General features: G+C 44.6%; 1 protein-coding gene and 1 long non-coding RNA gene across 3 annotated transcripts in view; one reads left to right on the top strand and one right to left on the bottom strand.

The window, feature by feature from the left end:
* Positions 1–38: 38 nt before the first annotated feature.
* Positions 39–11,448, bottom strand: LOC133253994 (uncharacterized). Of its 2 annotated transcripts, none has more exons than XR_009738523.1 (3): positions 10,967–11,448; positions 5,973–6,068; positions 39–1,502 (listed from the first exon to the last, which is right to left on the bottom strand). It is a non-coding gene; the product is annotated as an uncharacterized LOC133253994 (long non-coding RNA). The 2 variants fall into 2 exon arrangements; XR_009738522.1 differs by having other exon boundaries at positions 11,093–11,448.
* NT5E (5'-nucleotidase ecto) overlaps positions 11,449–23,886 on the top strand; it is a 72,997-nt gene continuing 60,559 nt past the window's right edge. The window contains exon 1 of the mRNA XM_061427908.1: positions 11,449–11,846. Within this exon, the coding sequence (XP_061283892.1) occupies positions 11,508–11,846 (339 nt within the window). The 5' untranslated portion in view covers positions 11,449–11,507. The remainder of the gene's footprint in view (positions 11,847–23,886) is intronic.

The raw sequence follows: 23,886 nt of genomic DNA, 5'->3' as shown, positions 1-23,886 counted from the left end.
AGCATATGAAAGGAAAATACACAAACAAAAAATAAACTTTGATTGTAAAATGAATCTTACTCAGAATGTTCAAGAGGAAAATTTTATAGATTCATATAATTCCTTTTAGGAAATAGAACTATTTCCTACAAGATACCATTCTTTCCCATTATAGTACATTTTAATTGCAACTGAAATCCCATGTTTTATCACATTTGCATAAGATTTAGCATTTTTGGTTTAAGGTAAAATCTAAATATTTGCCATGCCCCAAATTTCCAATTTTGAACTCTGTAATAACTGCATATATCATTACAGAATGAAACACAAAATTATATTCTTTAAAAATCAGGGTAAATCCACATATTTTCTAGTTTCATTGCAATGCTTTTTTAAAAAGTCTTTTGAAATGTAAAGGGCATTCAATACAAAAATCCCCAAATTTGGAAACAACATTTTTGTCAGAAAAAGAAACATTATTTTAAAATGACCACATTGACAAAGAACAGCAACTCCCTGTTCTTTTCCAGAATCTAGATTTTTTGCCTTTGGAAGATTGTAAGCCCTTGGTCTCAAGCCCAAACTTCTTATCAACTCTTTGGTGTCTTCTTCTTGACCTCAATATAAATTTCCTTCTTGAGTTTTAAACTCTGCCAAGAGTCAGGAATGGGGCGGGGAGGATCATTGCTTTAAACTGAATTAAAACCAGTTTAATTCACCGAACTGATATAATTTCATTCACAGACCTTCTAGCTAAAATTCATCAAGTACATGAAATCAAAATGGCCCCATCCATGGTGTTCTTCCCAGAGCAGTTCCTCGTGACCAGGGCGACACCTGGAGCAACACAGATGGGAGGTAGCAGGACCAGGGAGTGCACTCCAGTGTAAGGCCTTCTGAGGGGTAACTTTCACAGCCTCCTATCCTGCCAAGGATTCTGGGGCTTTGCTCCATCTCTTAGCTGTTTCCGGTTGAGAAAGCCTGCATTCTACCAGATGAAGAGTTAAGGATGGGAAGAATATGTCCTCTTCTGCAGTTTAAAAAAATAAAATTCCTTTGTGTGTTCTGCCAGATGGCAAGGTTCTCCTGGCTTGTGACCCAGGGGCAAATCTAAACCCCTTTCATGGGCCCTCAAGACCAGTAAGACATGGTTTCCACCTCACCCACACGACCCTCCAAGGCATCACATATATGTCCCATTCACATGTCACACAGTTTTGTGATTGCTTTGTTTTGCCTTCACATATTAGTTTCCCAGGGCCGCTGTAACAACATATTCTGTTGCTTAAGCCAACTGAGTGGCTTAAGCAACAGAAATGCACTGGCAAACTTTCCTGGAGGCTACAATGAGATCAGGGTGTCAGCAGGGTTGGTTCTCTCTGAGGGCCATGATGGAAGATTTTGTTTCATACCTCTCTTGTAGCTTCCAATGGTTTTCAGGCAATCTTTGGCATACTTTGGCTTGTGGAAGCATCACTTTGCTCTTTGCCTTCAAGCTTATGTGGTGTTCTCCCTGTGTGTGCCTTTATGAAAAACAAAATTTAACTGAGTAAACATTAAAGATCTTATTGGCTCTGTATAAAGATTCATGATTCAAGATTCAAGCAGCATCAACAATCTAGCAGATGGAAAGTTTCCCTGAACAGTTAAACAAGGCAAGAGATTTTATAGGCAGACTAGAGTGGGAATAAAGAAGTACTAGGCCAAAAAGCAGATTATTTATTGCAAGATGACTTTCCTTAGAGGGGATGGCAAGGGTCTGCCAGGCAGATTACCTGACTAATGTTGGTCAGGCAATTCTTGATTGACTAGTGTAAGATTCCACTTCTGGGAGAGCTGAAACTGTAATTAAAGTCTTAGTTTGGTGATCTGGGGCTTGGCATAAATGACTCCATTTAGGGCCTGTTGTCTTTTCAACATCTTCACATCATCTCCCTTCTACGCACATCTGACTCTGTGTCCAAATTTCCCTTTATAAGTACACCAGTCATACCAGAACACGTGTGTGTGCACGCGGGCAGTTGTTCAGTCGTGTCCGACTCTTTGTAGCCCCATGGACTGTAGCCCACCAGGCTCCTCTGTGCATGGGATTTCCCAGGCAAGAATACTGGAGTGGATTGCCATTCCCTTCTCCAAGGGATCTTCCCTACCCTCGGATCAAACCTGGATCTCCTGCATTTCAGACAGATTCTTTACCATCTGAGCCACCAGGGAAGCCCTTATTGCCTAATAAGGTCACATTCTGAGGTCTTGGGGGTCAGAGTTGGTGGGACACAATTCAACCTGGAACACTTTGGCGCACACTGAACGGTAAGAGCTTTATGGACAGGTCTGTCCTGTCACCCATTTTAGCCCCAGAGCCCCATTAACACCCATCACAGTGTGTCAAATATTCAGTAAGTATTTGGTGAATGGGCTTCCCTGGTGGCTCAGACAGTAAAGAATCCACCTGCAAGGTGGGAGAACTGGGTTCGATTCCTGGGATGGGAAGATTCCCTGGAGAAGGGAATGGCAATCCACTCCAGTATTCTCGCCTGGGAAATCCCATGGATGGAGGAGCCTGGTAGGCTACAGTCCATGGGGTTGCAAAGAGTGGGACACGACTGAGTGACTTCACTCATTCACTCACTCAGAACTACTGTACATAATCCAGCAATTCTACTTCTGGACATAAACCCAAAAGAGTTGAAAGCAGAGACTTGAACAGATATTTGTACAGCACGTTCATAACCGCATTATTCACAGTAGCCAGAGATGGAAACAACCTCCCACTACATATCTTCTTCTATCTGAGTTACTTGACCAGATGCTGGCACTTGTTTCTCTTCCAATTCTTCCTCCTCCTGCTGCTCCCCTTTCCCCAGTAAAGGAGGATTTAAAAATTCAGAAGTGATTATAGTTGCCTTAAAGAGAAAATTATTCCAAGGAGAAGTGAACCATCCTCAGTGCTTACATATACAATCAGAACTCAAGCAGAACTTTGAGCCTTGATTGAGGAATTTCCCAATTCAAGTCAGGATCCATTGGAATTTGCTAATAAATTCAAGTTAACCATCTGCTCCTATGAGCCCAGGTTTTCAGATATATATCAGTTAATACAGCTGTTAGTTTCTGAAAGTAAAGCAAGGACATGAATAAAGAAAAAAGAATGGAAACACCTCTTAGTGAGCTTTGAATCACGTACTCCAGAGGCTCGCACTGAATACAAAGGATTAGCTCAAAAACTACTTGAACTTAATCCAGAGCTTTTCCCAAAAACTGTAGACTGGACAGAGATTCAACAGTGTAAACAAAGATCAAATGAATCAATTCTGGACTATTGTGAAAGGTTTGGGGGAAAAAAAAGAAAAAATTTAAGCAATATTCTGGCTTAACACCTGAGTCATTCTCTAACCACCAATATGACCCTTTGCTTAATTCTGTCTTTTCAGAAGGATTAGATGAAGATTTGGCTACTTAGTCAAAAGACAATCTAGGTGGGTCTGAGTTACACATAAACGCTCTTGTTATACTGGCTGACCAACTTTTCAAAACCATTAAAACCAATTAAGTACACAATGCCTGTTGAAGGTTAAGCGACCCCCAACTCGTTTAATTCCCAACCAGTAGAGAAGCTAGCTTGAAAGAAAATAGTAATAAGTCCTGAGGAAATAAGTCCTATTTGAAGAACCTGATTTTTGCTTCCTGATCCTTGAGACCAGAGCTCTCAGGATCACTTATCTAGACCATCTCTAATTTCTGAAACTGAAGGGGGACAAAAAGGGTATGAAGCCTTTAAAAAAATTATTTTATTCCAACTGCTATTTATAAACTAGTGAGTTTTATATTGTGATATCTGACTCATGACTAGGTTTAGAAAATGAAGTTAGCTCTCTCATTGTGTCTGTCTGAATACATGTATGTCTTAAGAGTCGTCAATATAATAATCAGTATAATACTTTCATTGTGCCTAGGTTTAATATAAGCTAACTAAGATCTTATTATATGTGTTGCAAATTTGTCAGCAAGGAAAATAACTCAATGTGAAGAAACCTTTAAGCAAGAGATACATAAAAATGTAATGAGATAATGGAATAAGAGAAAGTTTATTGAATAGCTAGTCACTCCTAAACAAAATAAGGTACTGCAACATTTAATACTAAACACTGGCTCCCTCTTATAGAAAACCTAAAGATATTTTGGACTACTAATGAATATGTTTGCTGCCATCCTGAGAGGTTCTCTACAAGAAAGCAAATATTTTTAGAAATTTTTCCTAAATTATCTAAATTATTATCACTGGTATTTATGTTCATCAATCTACAGAATACTAATATAAATGACAGTTGATGGTTGCTTAAGAAAAGTAGGATGCGGATTCTCAGTAAAGACGGCACATAAATGGAATTGCATTTTATTAAGAAAAAAGGAAGTAGGTCTGGTTTACAGATGACTGTTTCTGGATGGGCAAATTAAGTGATGGCTACAGAAAGTGAGGAAGGTTTGCAGAAAGCAGACCCCAAGAAAAGAATCTCATGCATGGTACAAGTTTTCTTAAGATGCTGAACGGCCTTTGATAACACATTTTAAGTTTATTTACCTCTGAAGTGATCTGTTCTGTAATTGGCCCTTGGAAACTTTGGTACTTTAGCTAAGTGAATAACTGTTGTTTCACAGTGACCTATGATCCTATCTGACTGAGTGTTCTAAACTCTTTTGATATTTATTGACAAAATTCTCTAAATAAAAATTTAATGAAGTCCTTTGACCATTAGTTAACTTTGGGATACTTCAAAGGGCCCCTGAAACATCCCAAAGAGAGATATTAAACTAATTAAGTTTTTTGGTACATTAAATTACATGGGAAGTATTGTCAATAAGTAATAAATCTTCTTAGGTTATGTTGTTGTTCAGTCGCCCAGTTGTGTCCGACTCTTTGTGACCCCATGGACTGTAGCACACCAGGCCTCTCTGTCTCTCATCATCCCCCAAAGTTTGCCCACATTCATGTTCATTGCATCAGTGATGCCATCCAGCCATCTCATCCTCTGATACCCTCTTCTCCATCTGCCCTCAATCTTTCCCAGCATCAGGGACTTTTCCAATGAGTCAGCTGTTCCCATCAGATGTCCAAAATACTGGAGTTTCAACTTCAGCATCAATCCTTCCAACTAGTATTCAGGGTTGATTTCCCTTAAGATTGACTGGTTTGATCTCCTTGCTGGCCAAGGGACTGTCAGGAGTCTTCTCCAATACCACAGTTCAAAGGCATCAATTCTTCAGCGCTCTGCCTTCTTTAAGGTCCAGCTCTCACAATTGTATGTGACCACTTAGGTTATATGTACAGTAAATATTACTAATACAGATATCCTAGAAATTATATGGAGTTTCTAAAATTCTGAAATGGAGTAAAATGTTGTCAGTCATAATTCTAGTTATTGTCTACAAGTGTTATATGTTACAGCAGTGACCAAGTGACTTTGTCAATTGTCATCAGATTTTAAATGTGCCTTTTTAAGTCTTTTGTCATTGTGGTTTCACTGATGCCTTTGCAAAAGTGCTTCCTTTTTAAGATTAACAGAAAGAACCTTCTGAAGTTTCCAACCTTCAGGACCAGAATGCTGAACTGAGTAACAAATGAAAGAATCCTAATGGGAAAAAACCTGATGGCTTGATAAAACTGTTAATAAAAAGAGTTAGTTACAGAAGACAGTGAACAGATGAACATCATTACAATTTTTATGGTTTCCATCTGAAAAATTGTTGGGTTGAATCTGTGTTTTCCAGGTATAAGGAAAACCTTCCCCTCCAACTAATCATGGCTTACAATAATTTGGTAAATTATACATTTATAAGCAGAATTGAAGCATTTATCCTTTTTCTCTATCTGCTCCTCCAGAGATTAGAAACCCTTAGATTCCCAGCAGCTTTATCACGTAAATTAGGAGGGCTACCTCACTAACAGGTCAGAAATTTCAAGGTATATTGGGTACCTTGTAAAGGGAGGAACTCACCTAGATCTCTTAAGTACTTGGCATGACTCTCCCAGCCCTGAAAGGTGTTGTTTGTTTGTTTTTTTAAGTTCAGTCTGCAACTCCTTCCAGAAGTTTCTGCAAAGCAAAAAGCCTATATGATAAATTATAGTTACATAAATTATCAGGCCATGGTTTTTTGAGACCAGACTTATTTTGCAACAAATTAGGTCTTCCCCAATGGCTCATCAGGTAAAGAATCCACCTGCAATGCAGGAGACACTGGAGATGCACGTTCAATACTGGGTTGGGAAGATCCTCTGGAGAAGGGAGGAAATGGCAATCCATTCCAGTATTCTTGCCTGAAAAATCCCATGGACAGAGAAGCCTGGCAGGCTACAGTCCATGGGGATGCAAGAGAGTCAGATACAACTGAGTGACTAAGCACACATAGGTGACAACTGGCTTCCCAGGTGGCTCAGTGATAAAGAATCCACCCACCTATGCCGGAGACATGGGTTCTATCTGTGGGTTGGGAAGACCCCCTAGAGAAGGAAATGGCAACATACTCCAGTTTTTGGGGTTTTTTTTAATGTTTTAGTTGTGTGTATCTTAAAAACCTAAGTACAGAAGGTTTTCTTTGTGAGTCAAGTATTTTTTCCTTATTTGGGTCCAGGCTGTAAATCATCTTCTTATAGGAGCTCCCTTCTTATAGGATGGTTCAATGTGATTTCCTCAAAGGAGGCAGCCAGCCACCCTCATTGTGGATCCTTACATCATCAAAGAGTATGTCCCTTGCTCAATGGCGTGCAGCTAAAGGGATTGTTTGGGAGAAATGAGACCTTGCTGATGTTGGAGGATCTCCTATGGAGGTGTGGATCAGTAGTGGCTCGCCATGGGAATGGGGGCACTGGCAGCAACAATCCTGGAAGATGCCCCTTCGCCCACTCCATATTCTTGCCTGGGAAATCCCATGGACAGAGGAGCCTGACGCACTACAGTCCATGGGGTCACAAAAGAGTCGGACATGACTTAGCGACTAAACAACGACAACAAAATGTGGATATATTTGGTAGAAATTAGGATAATTTTGGAGAAGGCAAGGGCGACTCATTCCAGTGTTCTTGCCTGGAGAATCCCATGGACGGAGGAGCCTAGTAGGCTGTAGTCCATGGGGTCGCTAAGAGTAGGACACGACTGAACGAATTCACTTTCACTTTTCACCTTCATGCATTGGAGAAGGAAATGGCAACCCACTCCAGTGTTCTTGCCTGGAGAATCCCAGGGATGGGGGAGCCTGGTGGGCTGCCATCTATGGGGTCGCACAGAGTCAGACATGACTGAAGTGACATAGCAGCAGCAGCAGGGTAATTTTAGAGAGAAAAAGATTATGTTTCAAAAAATGTTAAATTCCAGTTTTGTTCATGGAGGTCTGCACTTACTGATTCATTTCCCAGATAGTTCCTTGTTGTTCCACTAAATTATCGTAAAGGTAATTGAATTATAAAAGGACACTCTAAGTTTTGTTTCTAAAGCTTATCTCAGTAATCTTTGAATGAAAATCAGATGCCCCACAACCTGCAAACAGGAGATCATGTATATTGGAAAAGATAAAATATAAAGGATTGTTTCCAAACTAGATGGAAGGACTTTTTATCAGGTGCTCTTAACTAGCTCATGTACAGTGAATCTGAAGGGAAATTGACTCTTGGATTAATTCCCACTTCTAAAGGCCCCTACATCAGACTGGTCTATAGAGAGGAATGCTGACCTCAATCCCACCTTAAAACAAAGCTCAAACAGAGGAAACTACATCCACACCATAAGAAGAAGAAGATGACATCAGAAGTGACAGCTTAGCCAAGATGGTGGACCTGATCATGCAATTATTTATAATATTTTCTTGACTTCTTAAACCTTTGCATATAATTCAAATGTTTTTCTATCATGGACACGATTCTATGCTAATTTTAAAAATCAATCCAACTGTTGGGTTTGCAGCCAATTATCTGTGTCTAATACTTCTAGACTACTTTGATGGATTTCTCCATTCCAAGGCTCTAATTGGCCCTAAGGAACTCTATTTTAGAAGAAAGGAAGTTCAATCCTGTTCAGGCTACTCTTCATATTACTATAATTCTCTCACCTGGCCAATTAGTTATACCTGCTCTGATTCTGGCCATAAATATGAATTTTCCTCTAAAGTTACTCAAGCTCAGTCAGAGCAACAAGCAAAAATTCAGCCAAGGAATTACGGAATAAAAGCTCTCACAATTATGGGATGGATTTATGTGATTAACACCAGGCTATCATCATTTATGCCAAAGCCTTTGACTGTGTGGATCACAATCAACTGTGGAAAATTCTGAAAGAGATGGGAATACCAGAACACCTGACCTGCCTCTTGAGAAATCTGCATGCAGGTCAGGAGGCAACAGTTAGAACTGGACATGGAACAACAGACTGGTTCCAAATAGGAAAAGGAGTACGTCAAGGCTCTATATTGTCACCCTGCTCATTTAACTTATATGCAGAGTTCATCATGAGAAATGCTGGACTGGAAGAAACACAAGCTGGAATCAAGATTGCTGGGAGAAATATCAATAACCTCAGATATGCAGATGACACCACCCTTATGGCAGAAAGTGAAGAGGAACTAAAAAGCCTCTTGATGAAAGTGAAAGAGGAGACTGAAAAAGTGGGCTTAAAGCTCAACATTCAGAAAACGAAGATCATGGCATCCAGACCCATCACTTCATGGGAAATAGGTGGGGAAACAGTGGAAACAGTGTCAGACTTTACTTTTCTGGGCTCCAAAATCACTGCAGATGGTGACTGCAGCCATGAAATTAAAAGATGCTTACTCCTTGGAAGGAAAGTTATGACCAACCTAGATAGCATGTTCAAGAGCAGAGACATTACTTTGCCAACAAAGGTCCGTCTAGTCAAGGCTATGGTTTTTCCAGTGGTCATGTGTGGATGTGAGAGTTGGACTGTGAAGAAGGCTGAGTGCTGAAGAATTGATGCTTTTGAACTGTGGTGTTGGAGAAGACTCTTGAGAGTCCCTTGGACTGCAAGGAGATCCAACCAGTCCATTCTGAAGGAGATCAGTCCTGGGTGTTCTTTGGAAGGAATGATGCTAAAGCTGAAACTCCAATACTCTGGCCACCTCATGCAAAGAATTGACTCATTGGCAAAGACTCTGATGCTGGGAGGGATTGGGCGCAGGAGGAGAAGGGGACGACAGAGGATGAGATGGCTGGATGGCATCACTGACTCGATGGACGTGAGTCTGAGTGAATTCTGGGAGTTGATGATGGACAGGAAGGCCTGGTGTGCTGCAATTCATGGGGTCGCCAAGAGTCGGACTCAACTGAGCGACTGAACTGATCATCATTTAAGTTTTAAGGCCTTCCTTTATCTTGAGAACAATTAAATTATACTAAGGTAAACAGCCTAGTAACACTAGGAAATTGGGCTGGGAGCCTATGGACTGTGTGGATATATAATTTCCCTGAAAAATAAAGATTGGTGCAGAATAAACTAAGTCAAACAACCTGAGACTATATGGGCTACACTTATTGGAAGTTTTCGGCTTAATTCTTACTTATGACTTTAATAATACTGCTAGTATGTTATTGTACTTTGCCTGTTTTACAAGATTGTTGTTTCTTACATTACCAAATGTGTGACAGAAACTTCAATGAAAATAATGATGACTAGGCGATTTAAAGAAGTTGATGGAATCTATAGTTCTGTATGCAGTCAATTCGGAGAAGGCAATGGCACCCCACTCCAGTACTCTTGCCTGGAAAATCCCATGGATGGAAGAGCCTGCTAGGCTGCAGTCCATGGGGTCGCTCAAAGTCGGACACGACTGAGCGAATTCACTTTCACTTTTCACCTTCCTGCATTGGAGAAGGAAATGGCAACCCACTCCAGTGTCCTTGCCTGGAGAATCCCAGGGACGGGGGAGCCTAGTGGGCTGCCATCTCAGGGGTCGCACAGAGTCAGACACGACTGAAGCGACTTAGCTGCAGCAGCAGCAACATGCAGTCAATTGGAGAAAGAAATGGCAACCCACTCCAGTATTCTTGCCTGGAGAATTCCATGGACAGAGAAGCCTGGCAGACTACAGTCCATGGGGTCTCAAACCGTCGGACACAACTGAGCAACTAACACTATGTGATCAATGATTATAATAGTGTAACTCTAGATATGAGAAGATAAAACAAGAGGGAATTTTTCCTGGACCATAACAGAGTGAGAGAGGTAGGTGGTCCAGAGCCCTTTGGTTACTGTTGATAGACCTAGTCCAGTAACAGCACATTGAGTGGCCCATCAGCAAAATCTTTGCCAGATCTCGGAATGAGTCTTCTGGGTACTGTGGAACGAAATGGTCAGGAAATGTCTTCCAAAGTACAGTCGGATTTATGACCATGAGAGAGCCCTGTCAACTACAAACCGGCACTTGCCATCTACCTCTACAAGGATTAAACCATGTACTGCTGCAGCTGCCGACCTTCAACATCCCCTGAAAGGAGTTCAGGGTGGAGAGCAGAAATGAGGCACTCTGTGCTGGTGGAGGGGGGGATGTTGGTGAGGTGGGGGGGGGGGGGGTGCGGTGGTAGGGAGATGGGGACTGAAAGGACAGGTCTTCAGATAGGTATTTTCAGGAGCTGATTTTATGAGCCCAATTCTTGTATTTCCTCACATCTAGAAAAGCGCTGAAGTCCTTCATGGTGACGACTATTTCTTGTGACTAAAGCTTCCTGAGACCAGTAGAAATTTTCTGGAAAAAAATAGGGATTTGATTGCCTGTACTCTCCCTTCACCAAAATCACACATATATTCTCCTTCCCCCCTACCTCTTTGGAGCAGTTTCTCAGAGCTATTTGAGGTGCTGTCTCCCAGACTACAGTCCTTATTTTGCCCTAAATAAAATTTAACAGCCAACTCTCAGGCTGTGCAGTTTTTTTAAGTCAGCACTCCCACAGCCCCCAAAGCACAGCGCTGCCCTCGCTCCCTCCTCTCACCTCTTTTCCTTTCCACTTCCTCTCTCTTCCCTTTTCCCCTTCTTTCAAGTGAGAACTGGCAACCACAAACCCACAGAAACAACGCATCCTTCTGGAAAAATTTAAAGAGGCAAGATCAGCGAAGACCTGGAAGCGGAGTGGACGCTCCAAATCCTCCCGCGCACCCTCCAAAGAGCAGCTCATCACCGATAGTGGGACCACCAGCGCCCAGGCTCCCTGGTCGGGCCGGGACCGCGACCGGTGCTCTCTCGCCGCGGGGAACAACCTCCTCACTGTTCCCGCCCGGAGCGAGTGCCAGCCGCCAGCCGCCAGCCGCCAGCCGCGTCCGAGCCACCCCGCTGGCCAGGGTCGGATGGGGTGACCGCGGGGGTGTGCGCCTGGCCGTGTGGGGCCGGCCTCGGGAGAGCCCGCCCCGGCCCGGCCGGGCCCAGCCCCGCCCGCCGGCCCGCGCAAGCCTCCTTCGACTTAGCCCCCGCCCTCCTCCTACAGCCAGTCTGGCTCGCACTCACCGGCGCTCGCGCTCTCGCCACCAGCCGCAGCCATGAATCCCGGAGCGGCTCGCACCCCGGCGCTGAGGATCCTCGCGCTGGGCGCGTTGCTGTGGCCCGCGGCGCGCCCCTGGGAGCTCACCATCTTGCACACCAACGACGTACACAGCCGCCTGGAGCAGACGAGTGAGGACTCGAGCAAGTGTGTCAACGCCAGCCGCTGCGTGGGCGGCGTGGCACGGCTTGCCACCAAGGTGCACCAGATCCGCCGCGCCGAGCCCCACGTGCTGCTGCTCGACGCCGGCGACCAGTACCAGGGCACCATCTGGTTCACCGTGTACAAGGGCACCGAGGTGGCGCACTTCATGAACGCCCTGGGTTATGATGCCATGGTAAGACCGCCAGCACGGCAGGCTAGGGAGCCCCCGGGGTGGAGTGCCCGTGCGAGAGAGATGCCCGGGTGAAGGAGCCGCCGATGGCGAGGCCGTGGGTGGCGAGCCTAGGACCCGGGCGCAGAGCGAAATGGAGAGGAAGCGAAACTCCCGTCAGTCTTCCAGGTGGATGCTTACATAGACGCCCCTTGGCTGATTCGACTTAAATGGACTGATGTACTTCCACCAAGAAATTGGGTATTTAGAGGAGCGGGACTCGGACTTGCCAATGAGGAGGTTCAGCTGGGATGTGTAGGACTCCAGTTACCCTGTGCCCTGGACCGAGGTGTGTGTGTGTGTGTGTGTGTGAAGTCGCTCAGTCGTGTCGGACTCTTTGCGACCCTGTGAACTGTAGCCCGCCAGGCTCCTCTGTCCATGGGATTCTCCAGGCAAGAATACTGGAGTGTGTTGCCATTTCCTTCTCCACCTGACCGAGGTAGATCCGCACATATCTCTCATTTACTGCTTGGTCTTTCAAAGAAATACTTTATCTCCAGTTAATTGGAAGGGAAACAAACTCAGGGTCAAAGAGGTTAAGTGCATTATCCAGGTCACCTGCTCCAAAAGAGAGAGCGAGACAGGATAATAATAGATCCCAGATCCCTTTGACCCCAGAGTTTAAGCATAATTAAGCTCACAGTCTTGGGGAGAATCCCAGCTGGACACCTTCTGTGTGCAGCTGACTTTCTCTGTGCCTTAGTTCCTGCCTCTAGAAAACAGGGTAATAATCCTGTCTGCTTTCAGAGGGTTGTCTGACACATAATTGTTGTTTAGTTGCTAAACTGTGTCAGACTCTTTTGAGGCCCCATGGATTGTCATCTGCCAAGCTCCTCTGTCCGTGGGATTTCCCAGGCAAGAATACTGCAGTGGGTTCCCATTTCCTTCTCCAGGGCATCTTCCCCACCCAGGGATCAAACCCGCATCTCCTGCATTGGCAGGTGGATTCTTTACCACTGAGCCACTAGGGAAGCCCACTTCAGAGGGTTGGCTGGCATATGGTATGACCTCTTTAAATGTTAGTTCTTATTATCACCAGACACTGTTGTAGAGGTTTAAAAACAGAAATAAAGAAACTTCCCTAGGGAAGCCAAAATGCTGAAAGCACTGGGTTTCAAAGAATTTCATTAAAATCAGTTTGGCAGCAGAGATGTAGGAAGAGAGTCCCATTTAAGAGATTGAGAGGCTGTTAAAACATATGTGAGAGTTGAAGTGCCAGTTCCCCAGTGCTCTGTTAAAGGTGATGCCTTATTTTGTTGGACTGAATTCTAGAAAAGGAGCAGAGAGGAGCGGCACAGTAATAAATAGTTATGACTTTTGTAAGTCAAACCAACGCCCGAGTTTAGCCCTGTGTGAAATCCTAGAGTGAAGGGATTCTGTGTGGCAAAACTGGGGGAAGAAATCCTAGAAGTTTTAGAACAGGAACAGAGCAAGGGGTCCAGGGAGATGTGGTATGTGGATATGGGAGATGGGGAGAGGTGTGGTCCTGCCTGGGATACAGCAGGCTAACGGTACACTTTGTAACAGAGGAACACAGAGGTGGGCAAAGCACAGTGCTGTATTTTTCCCCCTGGAAACTTGGAGAGAGGAGGACAGGAAAGATATAGGGGGGTAGACTATTTTTTTTTTTCCAGGAAAGCTCATTGTAGAGAGATGAAAGAAGGACAGAGAGGTCCTCTCTATCTGATCGTTGGTTTTAAGGTTATCAGGAACACTCAGAGCCGCTGCAATTCAAAGGCTATGAGCCCTGTAGCCTTTGTGTTTATCTGAGCCACAGCCTTTATCTGGAGGACTTGCCAGCATCTGAACTGTGCCAAAGACTCATGGGTCTCAAGAATTCTGTATGTGGCCTTTTAGTGTTCTTATCTCAGCAGCTAGACCTGCCTGATGCTTTGTCCTAGGTGATGACAGAATAAATATTTATAAAATTGTTGCCATTTCCTCCCAGAAAGAATAAACCTTATGTGAGTTTGTTTTGATTTCATCCACAAACCACAACTTTCTAAACTTTTCTTTTCATGACGCTCTTTTTTCCACAGTTGTGTTGACTCCTTTCGGTAGAAAAAAAAGTGGATAATTCCCAGTTTTCCCAAGTGATACTGTTTTCCTCTTTCAGATGAATTAAGTTCACAGTGTTAATCAAGTGTTTATGATAAGATGCTGGGTGAAGCTGAAGCAATCTGCTACAAGTTACAGTCCGTCACCACCAAAAATGTTTAGAATGCTTATTGTTGGATGGATTTACTGTCTTTTAAATTTCACTCAAAACAATTGGACCGGGGCCTGAGGAAATTAGGCAACTTATGAAATGTTGGCAGGTTGTGAAAGAGGAGGAAAGCCAAAGGTAAGGCTGGTGGCCAGGTTCTTGATAGCCTCTCATCAGATTCACTCCATGCAGGTTTGACAAACATGGTTTGACCTGCATAAAATCTTAGTTCTTGTGATGCTTTAGTAAGGGATAAAGCTCTGCCACATTCACTGTGTTTTGGTTTTCCAGTGGCTTTTCATTGGCATTTTGCTAACACACCTTTCAGCGAGTTTATTGCTGTTCTGCTGTTAAAAGAAAGTTTGAGTGAAGTCGCTCAGTCATGCCCGACTCTTTGTGACCCAATGGATAGTAGCCTGCACCAACCTCCTCCATCCATGGGATTTTCAAGGCAAGAAGTACTGGAGTGGGTTGCCATTTCCTTCTCCAGGGAATCTTCCCAACCCAGGGATTGAACCCAGGTCTCTCACATTGTAGACAGGCGCTTTACCGTCTGAACCATCAGGGAAGTCCTCTGCTGTTAAAAATCCACCCCCAGCTCACCAACCTGCTGCCACCTCTTGACTCTCAGGAAGCTGGAGATGTAGATCAGGGTGGAAAACAGTCGTGAAAGGATATCCCCAGTTCTCTAGAAACTGGACCTGGTTAGAGGAACCACATCTAAGATGCATGGGTTTGGAGGGCAAAGAGGAAGTGACTAGAATTTAACTTAACCCCAGGAGTTCCCTCAACCTCCGGACCTTCGAGCCCCAGTGAGAACAGCTAGAGGGATTCTTTTTTTATTTATTGTAGCTAGTTGCTTTACAGTGTTATGGTGGTCTCTGCCATACACCAACTTGAATCAGTCATAACTCTGTGTGTGTGTGTGTGTGTATGTGTGTGTGTATGTTTGTGTGTATATATCCCCTCCCTCTAGAGCCTCCCTCCCCCGACCCATTCCACCCCCCAGGTCATCACAGAACACCGGGCTGGTCTCTCTATGTTACATAGCAGCTTCCACTAGTTATCCATTTTACACATGGTAGTGTATATATCAGAGAAGGCAATGGCACCCCACTCCAGTACTCTTGCCTGGAAAATCCCGTGGATGGAGGAGTCTGGTAGGCTGCAGTCCATGGGGTTGCTAAGAGTTGGACACGACTGAGCGACTTCACTTTCACTTTTCACTTTCATGCCTTGGAGAAGGAAATGGCAACCCACTCCAGTGTTCTTGCCTGGAGAATCCCAGGGATGGGAGAGCCTGGTGGGCTGCTCTCTGTGGGGTCGCACAGAGTCAGACACGACTGAAGCGACTTAGCAGCAGCAGCAGCAGTGTATATATGTCAATGCTACTACTCAATTTGTCCTACTCTCTCCTTCCTCTGCTGTGTTCACCAGATCATTCTCTGTGCCTGTGTCTCCATTCTTCTCTGTAAATAGATTCATCAGTAGTGTTTTTGTAGCTTCCATATATATACATTAGTGTACAATGGTTGCTTTTTTCTTTCTGTCTGACTGCACTCTGTATAACAGGTTCTAGGTTCATCCAACTCACTGTAACTGACTCGATTTCATTCTTTTTTATGGCTAGTAATATTCCTTTGTATATGTGTACCACAACTTCTTTAGCCATTCATCTGTTGATGGGTATCTAGATTGCTTCCATGTCCTGGCTATTGTAAACAGTGCTGCAGTGGACATTGGGGTACCTGTGCCTTTCAGAATTGTGGTTTTCTCAGGGCATGTGACCAGTAGTGGGATTGCTGTATCATATGGTAGTTTTATTCTTAATTTGTTTAGGAATCTCCATACTGTTTTCCACAGTGGCTGTACTAATTTACAGTCCACCAGCAGTGCTGGGGGGTTCTGATAGTGCTGGAGCCAAAGGCAAGCTTAGAGACCTCTGGACCCAGCTGCCAGGCAGAAAACTCTAGAGGGAGGCCGTCACAAGCTGCTAGTTAGTGTCGCTGTGTTGGTGGAGGCACAGGAAGACAGCTCTGATGTACTCACCATGTGAGTTGGGCGGGTTGCTTTCTCTGAGCTTCCTGTTCCCAACTGCAAGACTGGCGGGATCAACCACCACCCCGCCTCTCTGTGTAAGACTTTTGTAAGTGATCCATGAGATGGCAAATGTAAAACTCCCTAGCTCCCTGCTGGCTCAGAGTAAACACTCAGTAAAAGTTAGTTCCATGTGTCCTGCCAAAAAAAAGAGAAAGGTATGAGTAAGGGAGGTTGGGGTTTTAAGCTCTCAGTTTATCTGATTCTGACTGCCCAGCACAGCCTACCACCCTCCTCCGCCCACTCCACCAACTTTTCTATGTCCCATTTCTGAACTATTATTTTTTCTTTTTTATATTTTTTTTGTTTTTATAGAAAAAATTACTTTTAAGTGCTAATCATGTAACATTTTCCATCACGGAAGCGGTTTATATTTGCAAGACTCACTAGAGGTTGGATTTTTTTTTTGGTTTGGGCTATCTTCATGTTTACTCATTGAGCAGACTTATGTGAACCCCAAAAAGCACAGAAGCAAAGGGATTCATCTCCAGGGATGGGATTCTAACCACCAAGGTGGGCTGTGGGGAAGGGCAGCCTCCTTTGGGCCCCGTTGTAAGGCCCTGGCTGCTGAACCCACTTTCTGTCTGACAGCCAGCAGCCTCAACCTGAGCAAATCACTCCCTGATGCCAGAGCCAGCAGCTGAGTGGGGACCGTGGCCCCTGACTTTACCTCACTCAAGCCCAATAGACCCCCTTTTGTCCACATGCCTCACCTTCCATTTCCCACGTAGGTAGCCTTCCTCGCATGTTGATGTTTGTGTTTGATTTCTATGTGCGCTTGTAGACCTTTGTTATAGTTTTAGTTGCTTATACTTTTAAGTTACACAACTCATTCTGTTACTCAGCTCATTGTTTCTTTTGTCCTGACCTGGTCCTGCGTGGGGTTTGTCGGTGTCACTCTGTGTCTATCATGTACACGCACTGTGCCTCGTGCACCACGAAGACCTCCCCACATTTTAGCTTTTGCTCCCCTTTGATGGATTTGGACATGGTACACATCATGCTGCAGTTCCACAAATGTGCTGCCCCAAATAGCCTCCTGCAGGTCCCAACTGTGAGCCTTCCTTTAGGATCCATACCCGTGGGCAGGCTTGCTGGGCACAAGGATGTGTACACTTACTCAGGAACTGACCACCAGATGGCTTTCCTGGGGCCTTCTATTCACCCCACCGACCCCCAGGCAGATATGACCCCCCCACACACATCCTTACCCCTACTTTGCATCATTCTGCAGCTTTCCAAGAGGTGTAAACTGACATCTCACTATCTGAGCTTGTGTTTTTCTAATAATTAGTAAAATAAGATGCTTTCTCCTTGGAAGGAAAGTTATGACCAACCTAGATAGCATATTGAAAAGCAGAGACATTACTTTGCCAACAAAGGTCTATCTAGTCAAGGCTGTGGTTTTTTCCTGTGGTCATGTATGGATGTGAGATTTGGACTGTGAAGAAAACTGAGCACCGAAGAACTGATGCTTTTGAACTGTAATGTTGGAGAAGACTCTTGAGAGTCCCTTGGACTGCAAGGAGATCCAACCAGTCCATTCTGAAGGAGATCAGCACTGGAATTTCTTTGGAAGGAATGATGCTAAAGCTGAAACTCCAGTACTTTGGCCACCTCATGTGAAGAGTTGACTCATTGGAAAAGACTCTGATGCTGGGAGGGATTGGGGGCAGGAGGAGAAGGGGATGACAGAGGATGAGATGGCTGCATGGCATCACTGACTCGATGGACGTGAGTCTGAGTGAACTCCAGGAGTTGGTGATGGACAGGGAGGCCTGGCGTGCTGTGATTCATGGGGTCGCAAAGAGTCGGACACGACTGAGCAACTGAACTGAACTGAACTGAATATGTTTGTTAACTTTATGGGTTTCCTCTGCCCTAACTGCATGGTCACATGCTTTGCTCTTTTTTATAAATTAGGTTTGCTCTAGTTTTCTTACTTTTCAAGAGTTCTAAGTATTAATCTATAATCAATTTTATTTTTTCTAATTTTTTTTGGCCTAGCCATGCAGCATGTGGAATCTTAGTTCCCCGACCAGGGATTGAACCTGTGCAATGGAAGCACACTGGACCACAAAGGAAGTCCCTGAAATCAGTTTTAGGCATTGTTGTTTCCTCCTCCAGGGGATTTTCCCAACCCAGGGACTGAACCTAGGTCTCCTGCATTGCAGGTGGATTATTTACCATTTTTAGATCTATTAATTTTGTCCATAGCATTGTCAACTTGTTTTATTGGGTGGGAATTTTTAAGACATCAGGCCCAGGCCTGGGAGATAGCATCTCAAGTGACCCTGAGAGAACTGCCTCAAGGAGCCAAGGGGAGGAGCCTGGTTATATAGTTTTGCAACATCAAAATACTAGATAGTCTGAACATCAAAAGAGTTTTGTCAGTTAAAGAAAACTAAATATCCCAAGTTAAGGATTGTATTGCTTTATATAGTTATATATAAAGTTTTATATAAGGAGTGTTGTGCTATGTAGTTTTATATTAAGGAGTGTAGTGCTTTATATAGTTTTGCAACATCAAAATAGTAAATAGTCTGAACATCAAAAGAGTTATGTCAGTTAAAGAAAACTAAATATCCCAAGTTAAGGATTGTAGTGCTTTTCTATGTATGGAAAGTTGCAAGAGTCTGGCTCACTGCAGTTATTCCTCTGACGTGTACCTCTAATATCTGGGGCCAGTATGTGTGGTTTCATATCCTGATGTTCCTCAGGGCTCAGCCTAGGGAGTGGCTGCAGTCTGATGGCTGCTAGATAGCAGGTATTCATCTCTTCAAATTCCCTTAGGGCCCACATTGAGGGCTGCCATCTCTGATGACTGTGACATCCGTGTTTACTGATATGGCAGAAAATACTCCATTTTTTAGTGTCTTTTCATTGAACAGAAATCCTCCACTTGGTATAATCAAATTAATTTTTATTATTTTTTTTGTCTTATGGTTTGTGCTCTTGAAATTTTACATAAGATTTTAGTAATTTGAAGCTTGTCATCCCCAGCACTCATCACTGGAATTCAGACATGAGTACTGTTCTCTCTGCCTTTGAGAGATGCTGAATCTATAACTGGGAGTATGCCATTCAGCTCTTTGAGCCATCAATTCCTCATCTGTAAAGTCTGAGGGTCCTCACATCTCTAAACCAATGGCGACCTGAGAAATATTTTGATTCCATTTCAATTCAGTGGAGGGACGGGAGGATGAGGCAAAGGTGCAGAAGCAGAAATCTGTAAGATGGACCAGCCTGAACCAGAGCGAGGTGGCAGGAATCAGGAGAGATGGGATCACATGCAACTTACAGGCCACTCTGAGAAAATAGGCTCTGCTCTATTGTCATGGGGAGCCACTGGAGGTGTCTGAATGGAGGAATTTGTTGTTAATAAAAAATAAACATTTTGTCTTTGTCTGAGTTCCTGTCACATAGCTCCCCAAACTCTTGGGGATACTTGATCAGTGTCTTCTTAATGTCAATGAGATGACTGATGGCTGGAGACTCCTAGGCATCTTCAGAGTGACTTCTGGGGAGAGGCAGGGACCAAGAGACTCAGCTAATCACCAGCAGTCAAGGATTTGATCAATTATGTCAACGTGATGAAACCATCATCAGTTCAGTGCAGTCGAGCAGTTGTGTCCGACTCTTTGTGACCCCATGAATCGCAGCATGCCTGGCCTCCCTGTCCATCACCAACTCCTGGAGTTCACTCAGATTCACGTCCATCGAGTCAGTGATGCCATCCAGCCATCTCATCCTCTGTCGTCCCCTTCTCCTCCTGCCCCCAATCCCTCCCAGCATCAGAGTCTTTTCTAATGAGTAAACTCTTCGCATGAGGTGGCCAAAGTACTGGAGTTTCAGCTTTAGCATCATTCCTTCCAAAGAAATCCCAGGGCTGATCTCCTTCAGAATGGACTGGTTGGATCTCTTTGCAGTCCAAGCGACTCTCAAGAGTCTTCTCCAACACCACAGTTCAAAAGCATCAATTCTTCAGCGCTCAGCCTTCTTCACAGTCCAACTCTCATATCCATACATGACCACTGGAAAAACCATAGCCTTGACTGGATAGACCTTTATTGGCAAAGTAATGTCTCTGCTTTTTAATATGCTATCTAGGTTGGTCATAACTTTCCTTCCAAGGAGTGTCTTTTAATTTCATGGCTGCAGTCACCATCTGCAGTGGTTTTGGAGCTCAGAAAAATAAAGTCTGACATTGTTTCCACTGTTTCCCCATCTATTTCCCATGAAGTGAAGGGACCAGATGCTGTGATCTTAGTTTTCTGAATGTTGAGCTTTAAGCCCACTTTTTCACTCTCCTCGTTCACTTTCATCAAGAGGCTTTTTAGTTCCTCTTCACTTTCTGCCATAAATGTGGTGTCATCTGCATATCTGAGGTTATTGATATTTCTCCCAGAAATCTTGATTCCAGCTTGTGCTTCATCCAGCCCAGCGTTTCCCATGATGTATTCTGCATATAAGTTAAATAAGCAGGGTGACAATATACAGCCTTGACGTACTCCTTTTCCTTTTTGGAACCAGTCTATTGTTCCATGTCCAGTTCTAACTGTTGCTTCCTGACCTGCATACAGATTTCTCAAGAGGCAGGTCAGGTGGTCTGGTATTCCCATCTCTTTCAGAATTTTCCACAGTTTATTGTGATCCACACAGTCAAAGGCTTGGGCAGAGTCAATAAAGCAGAAATAGATGTTTTTCTGGAACTCTCTTGCTTTTTCCATGATCCAGCGGATGTTGGCAATTTGATCTCCGGTTCCTCTGCCTTTTCTAAATCCAGCTTGAACATCTGGAAGTTTACAGTTCACATATTGCTGAAGCCTGGCTTGGAGAATTTTGAGCATTACTTTACTAGTGTGTGAGATGAGTGTCATTGTGCGGTAGTGAGCATTCTTTGGCATTGCCTTTCTTTGGGATTGGAATGAAAACTGACCTTTTCCAGTCCTGTGGCCACTGCTGAGTTTTCCAAATTTGCTGGCATATTGAGTGCAGCACTTTCACAGCATCGTCTTCCAGGATTTGAAATAGCTCAATTGGAATGCCATCACCTCCACTAGCTTTGTTTGTAGTGATACTTTCTAAGGCCCACTTGACTTCACATTCTAGGATGTCTGGCTCTAGGTGAGTGATCACACCATCATGATTATCTTGGTCGTGAAGATCTTTTTTGTACAGTTCTGTGTATTCCTGCCACCTCTTAATATCTTCTGCTTCTGTTAGGTCCATACCATTTCTGTCCTTTATTGAGCCCATATTTGCATGAAATGTTCCCTTGGCATCTCTAATTTTCTTGAAGAGATCTCTAGTCTTTCACATTCTGTTGTTTTCCTCTATTTCTTTGCATTGATCGCTGAGGAAGGCTTTCTTATCTCTCCTTGCTATTCTTTGGAATTCTGCATTATATCTTATATCACCTCTTGATGCTTATATCTTTCCTTTTCTCCTTTGCTTTTCACCTCTGTTCTTTTCACAGCTAGTTGTAAGGCCTCCCCAGACAGCCATTTTGCTTTTTTGCATTTCTTTTCCATGGGGATGTTCTTGATCCCTGTCTCCTGTACAATGTCACGAACCTCCGTCCACAGTTCATCAGGCACTCTATCAGATCTAGTCCCTTAATCTATTTCTCACTTCCACTGTATAATCATAAGGGATTTTATTTAGGTCATACCTGAATGGTCTAGTGGTTTTCCCTACTTTCTTCAATTTAAGTCTGAATTTGGCAATAAGGAGTTCATGATCTGAGCCACAGTCAGCTCCTGGTCTTGTTTTTGTTGACTGTATAGAGCTTCTCTATCTTTGGCTGCAAAGAATATAATCAGTCTGATTTCGGTGTTGCCCATCTGGTGATGTCCATGTGTAGAGTCTTCTCTTGTGTTGTTGGAAGAGGGTGTTTGCTATGACCAGTGCCTTTTCTTGGCAAAACTCTATTAGTCTTTTGCCCTGCTTCATTCTGTATTCCAAGGTCAAATTTGCCTGTTACTCCAGGTGTTTCTTGACTTCCTACTTTTACCTTCCAGTCCTCTATAATGAAAAGGACATCTTTTTTGGGTGTTAGTTCTAAAAGGTCTTGTAGGTCTTCATAGAACCGTTCAACTTCAGCTTCTTCAGCATTACTGGTTGGAGCATAGACTTGGATTACTGTGATATTGAATGGTTTGCCTTGGAAATGAACAGAGATCATTCTGTCGTTTTTGAGATTGCATCCAAGTACTGCATTTCAGACTCTTTTGTTGACCATGATGGCTACTCCATTTCTTCTGAGGGATTCCTGCCCACAGTAGTATATACAATGGTCATTTGAATTAAATTCACCCATTCCAGTCCATTTTAGTTCGCTGATTCCTAGAATGTCGACATTCACTCTTGCCATCTCCTGTTTGACCACTTCCAATTTGCCTTGATTCATGGACCTGACATTCCAGGTTCCTATGCAATACTGCTCTTTACAGCATTGGACCTTGCTTCTATCACCAGTCACATCCACAACTGGGTATTCTTTTTGCTTTGGCTCCATCCCTTCATTCTTTCTGGAGTTATTTCTCCACTGATCTCCAGTAGCATATTGGGCACCTACTGACCTGGGGAGTTCCTCTTTCAGTATCCTATCATATTGCCTTTTCATACTGTTCATGGGGTTCTCAAGGCAAGAATACGGAAGTGGTTTGCCATTCCCTTCTCCAGTGGATCACATTCTGTCAGACCTCTCCACCATGACCCGCCTGTCTTGAGTGGCCGCACACGGCATGGCTTAGTTTCATTGAGTTAGACAAGGTTGTGGTCCTAGTGTGATTAGATTGACTAGTTTTCTGTGAGTATGGTTTCAGTGTGTCTGCCCTCTGATGCCCTCTTGCAACGCCTACCGTTTTACTCGGGTTTCTCTTATTTGGACGTAGGGTATCTCCTCACGGCTGCTCCAGCAAAGCACAGCCACTGCTCCCTACCTTGAATGAGGGTATCTCCTGACCACTGCCCCTCCTGACCTTGAGTGTGGAATAGCTCCCCTAGGCCCTCCTGTGCACACGCAGCCACCGCTCCTTGGACATGGGGTTGCTCCTCCCAGCTGCTGCCCCGGCCTCCAGCGTGGGGTAGCTCCTCTCGGCTGCTCCTGCGCTGTCGCAGCCTGGCAGTCTCCGCCGCCGCCCCTGACCTAGGACGCTGATTAGCTCTTCTCGGCTGCTGCCCCTGACCTCGGACGTGGGGAAGCTCCTCTCGGCCATTCCTGCACCATCGCAGCCTGGCACTCTCGGCCGCTGCCCCTGACCTCGGACGTGGGGTAGCTCCTCCCGACTGCTGCCCCTGACATCGGACGTGGGGTAACTCCTCTTGGCCACCGCCGCTTGGGCATGGGGTCCTCCGGGCTTCTGCCCCTGACGTTGGACGTGGGGTAGCTCCTCTCGGCCGCGCTATGTGTACCGTCGCAGTCAGGCGGCAGCTGGGAGGAGTTACCCCACATCGGAGGTCAGGGGCAGCGGCCGAGAGTGCCAGGCTGCAACAGCGCAGGAGCAGCCAAGAGGAGCTACCCCCCGCCCCAGGCCAGGGGCGGCGGCCGGGGAGGAGATACCCTACGTCCAAGGAGCGGTGGCTACGCGGGTGCAGGAGGGCCTGAAACCATCATAAAAAGTCCTAAATAGTGAACACAGTGAAGTGGTGGCAAGGTGGTGTGCCCAGAGAGAGCCGGGAAGCCCTGTGCAGCCT

The sequence above is a fragment of the Bos javanicus genome, chromosome 9 (assembly GCF_032452875.1).
Source record: "Bos javanicus breed banteng chromosome 9, ARS-OSU_banteng_1.0, whole genome shotgun sequence".
NCBI lineage: Eukaryota > Metazoa > Chordata > Mammalia > Artiodactyla > Bovidae > Bos > Bos javanicus.
This window is presented reverse-complemented; position numbering and strand designations above follow the sequence as displayed.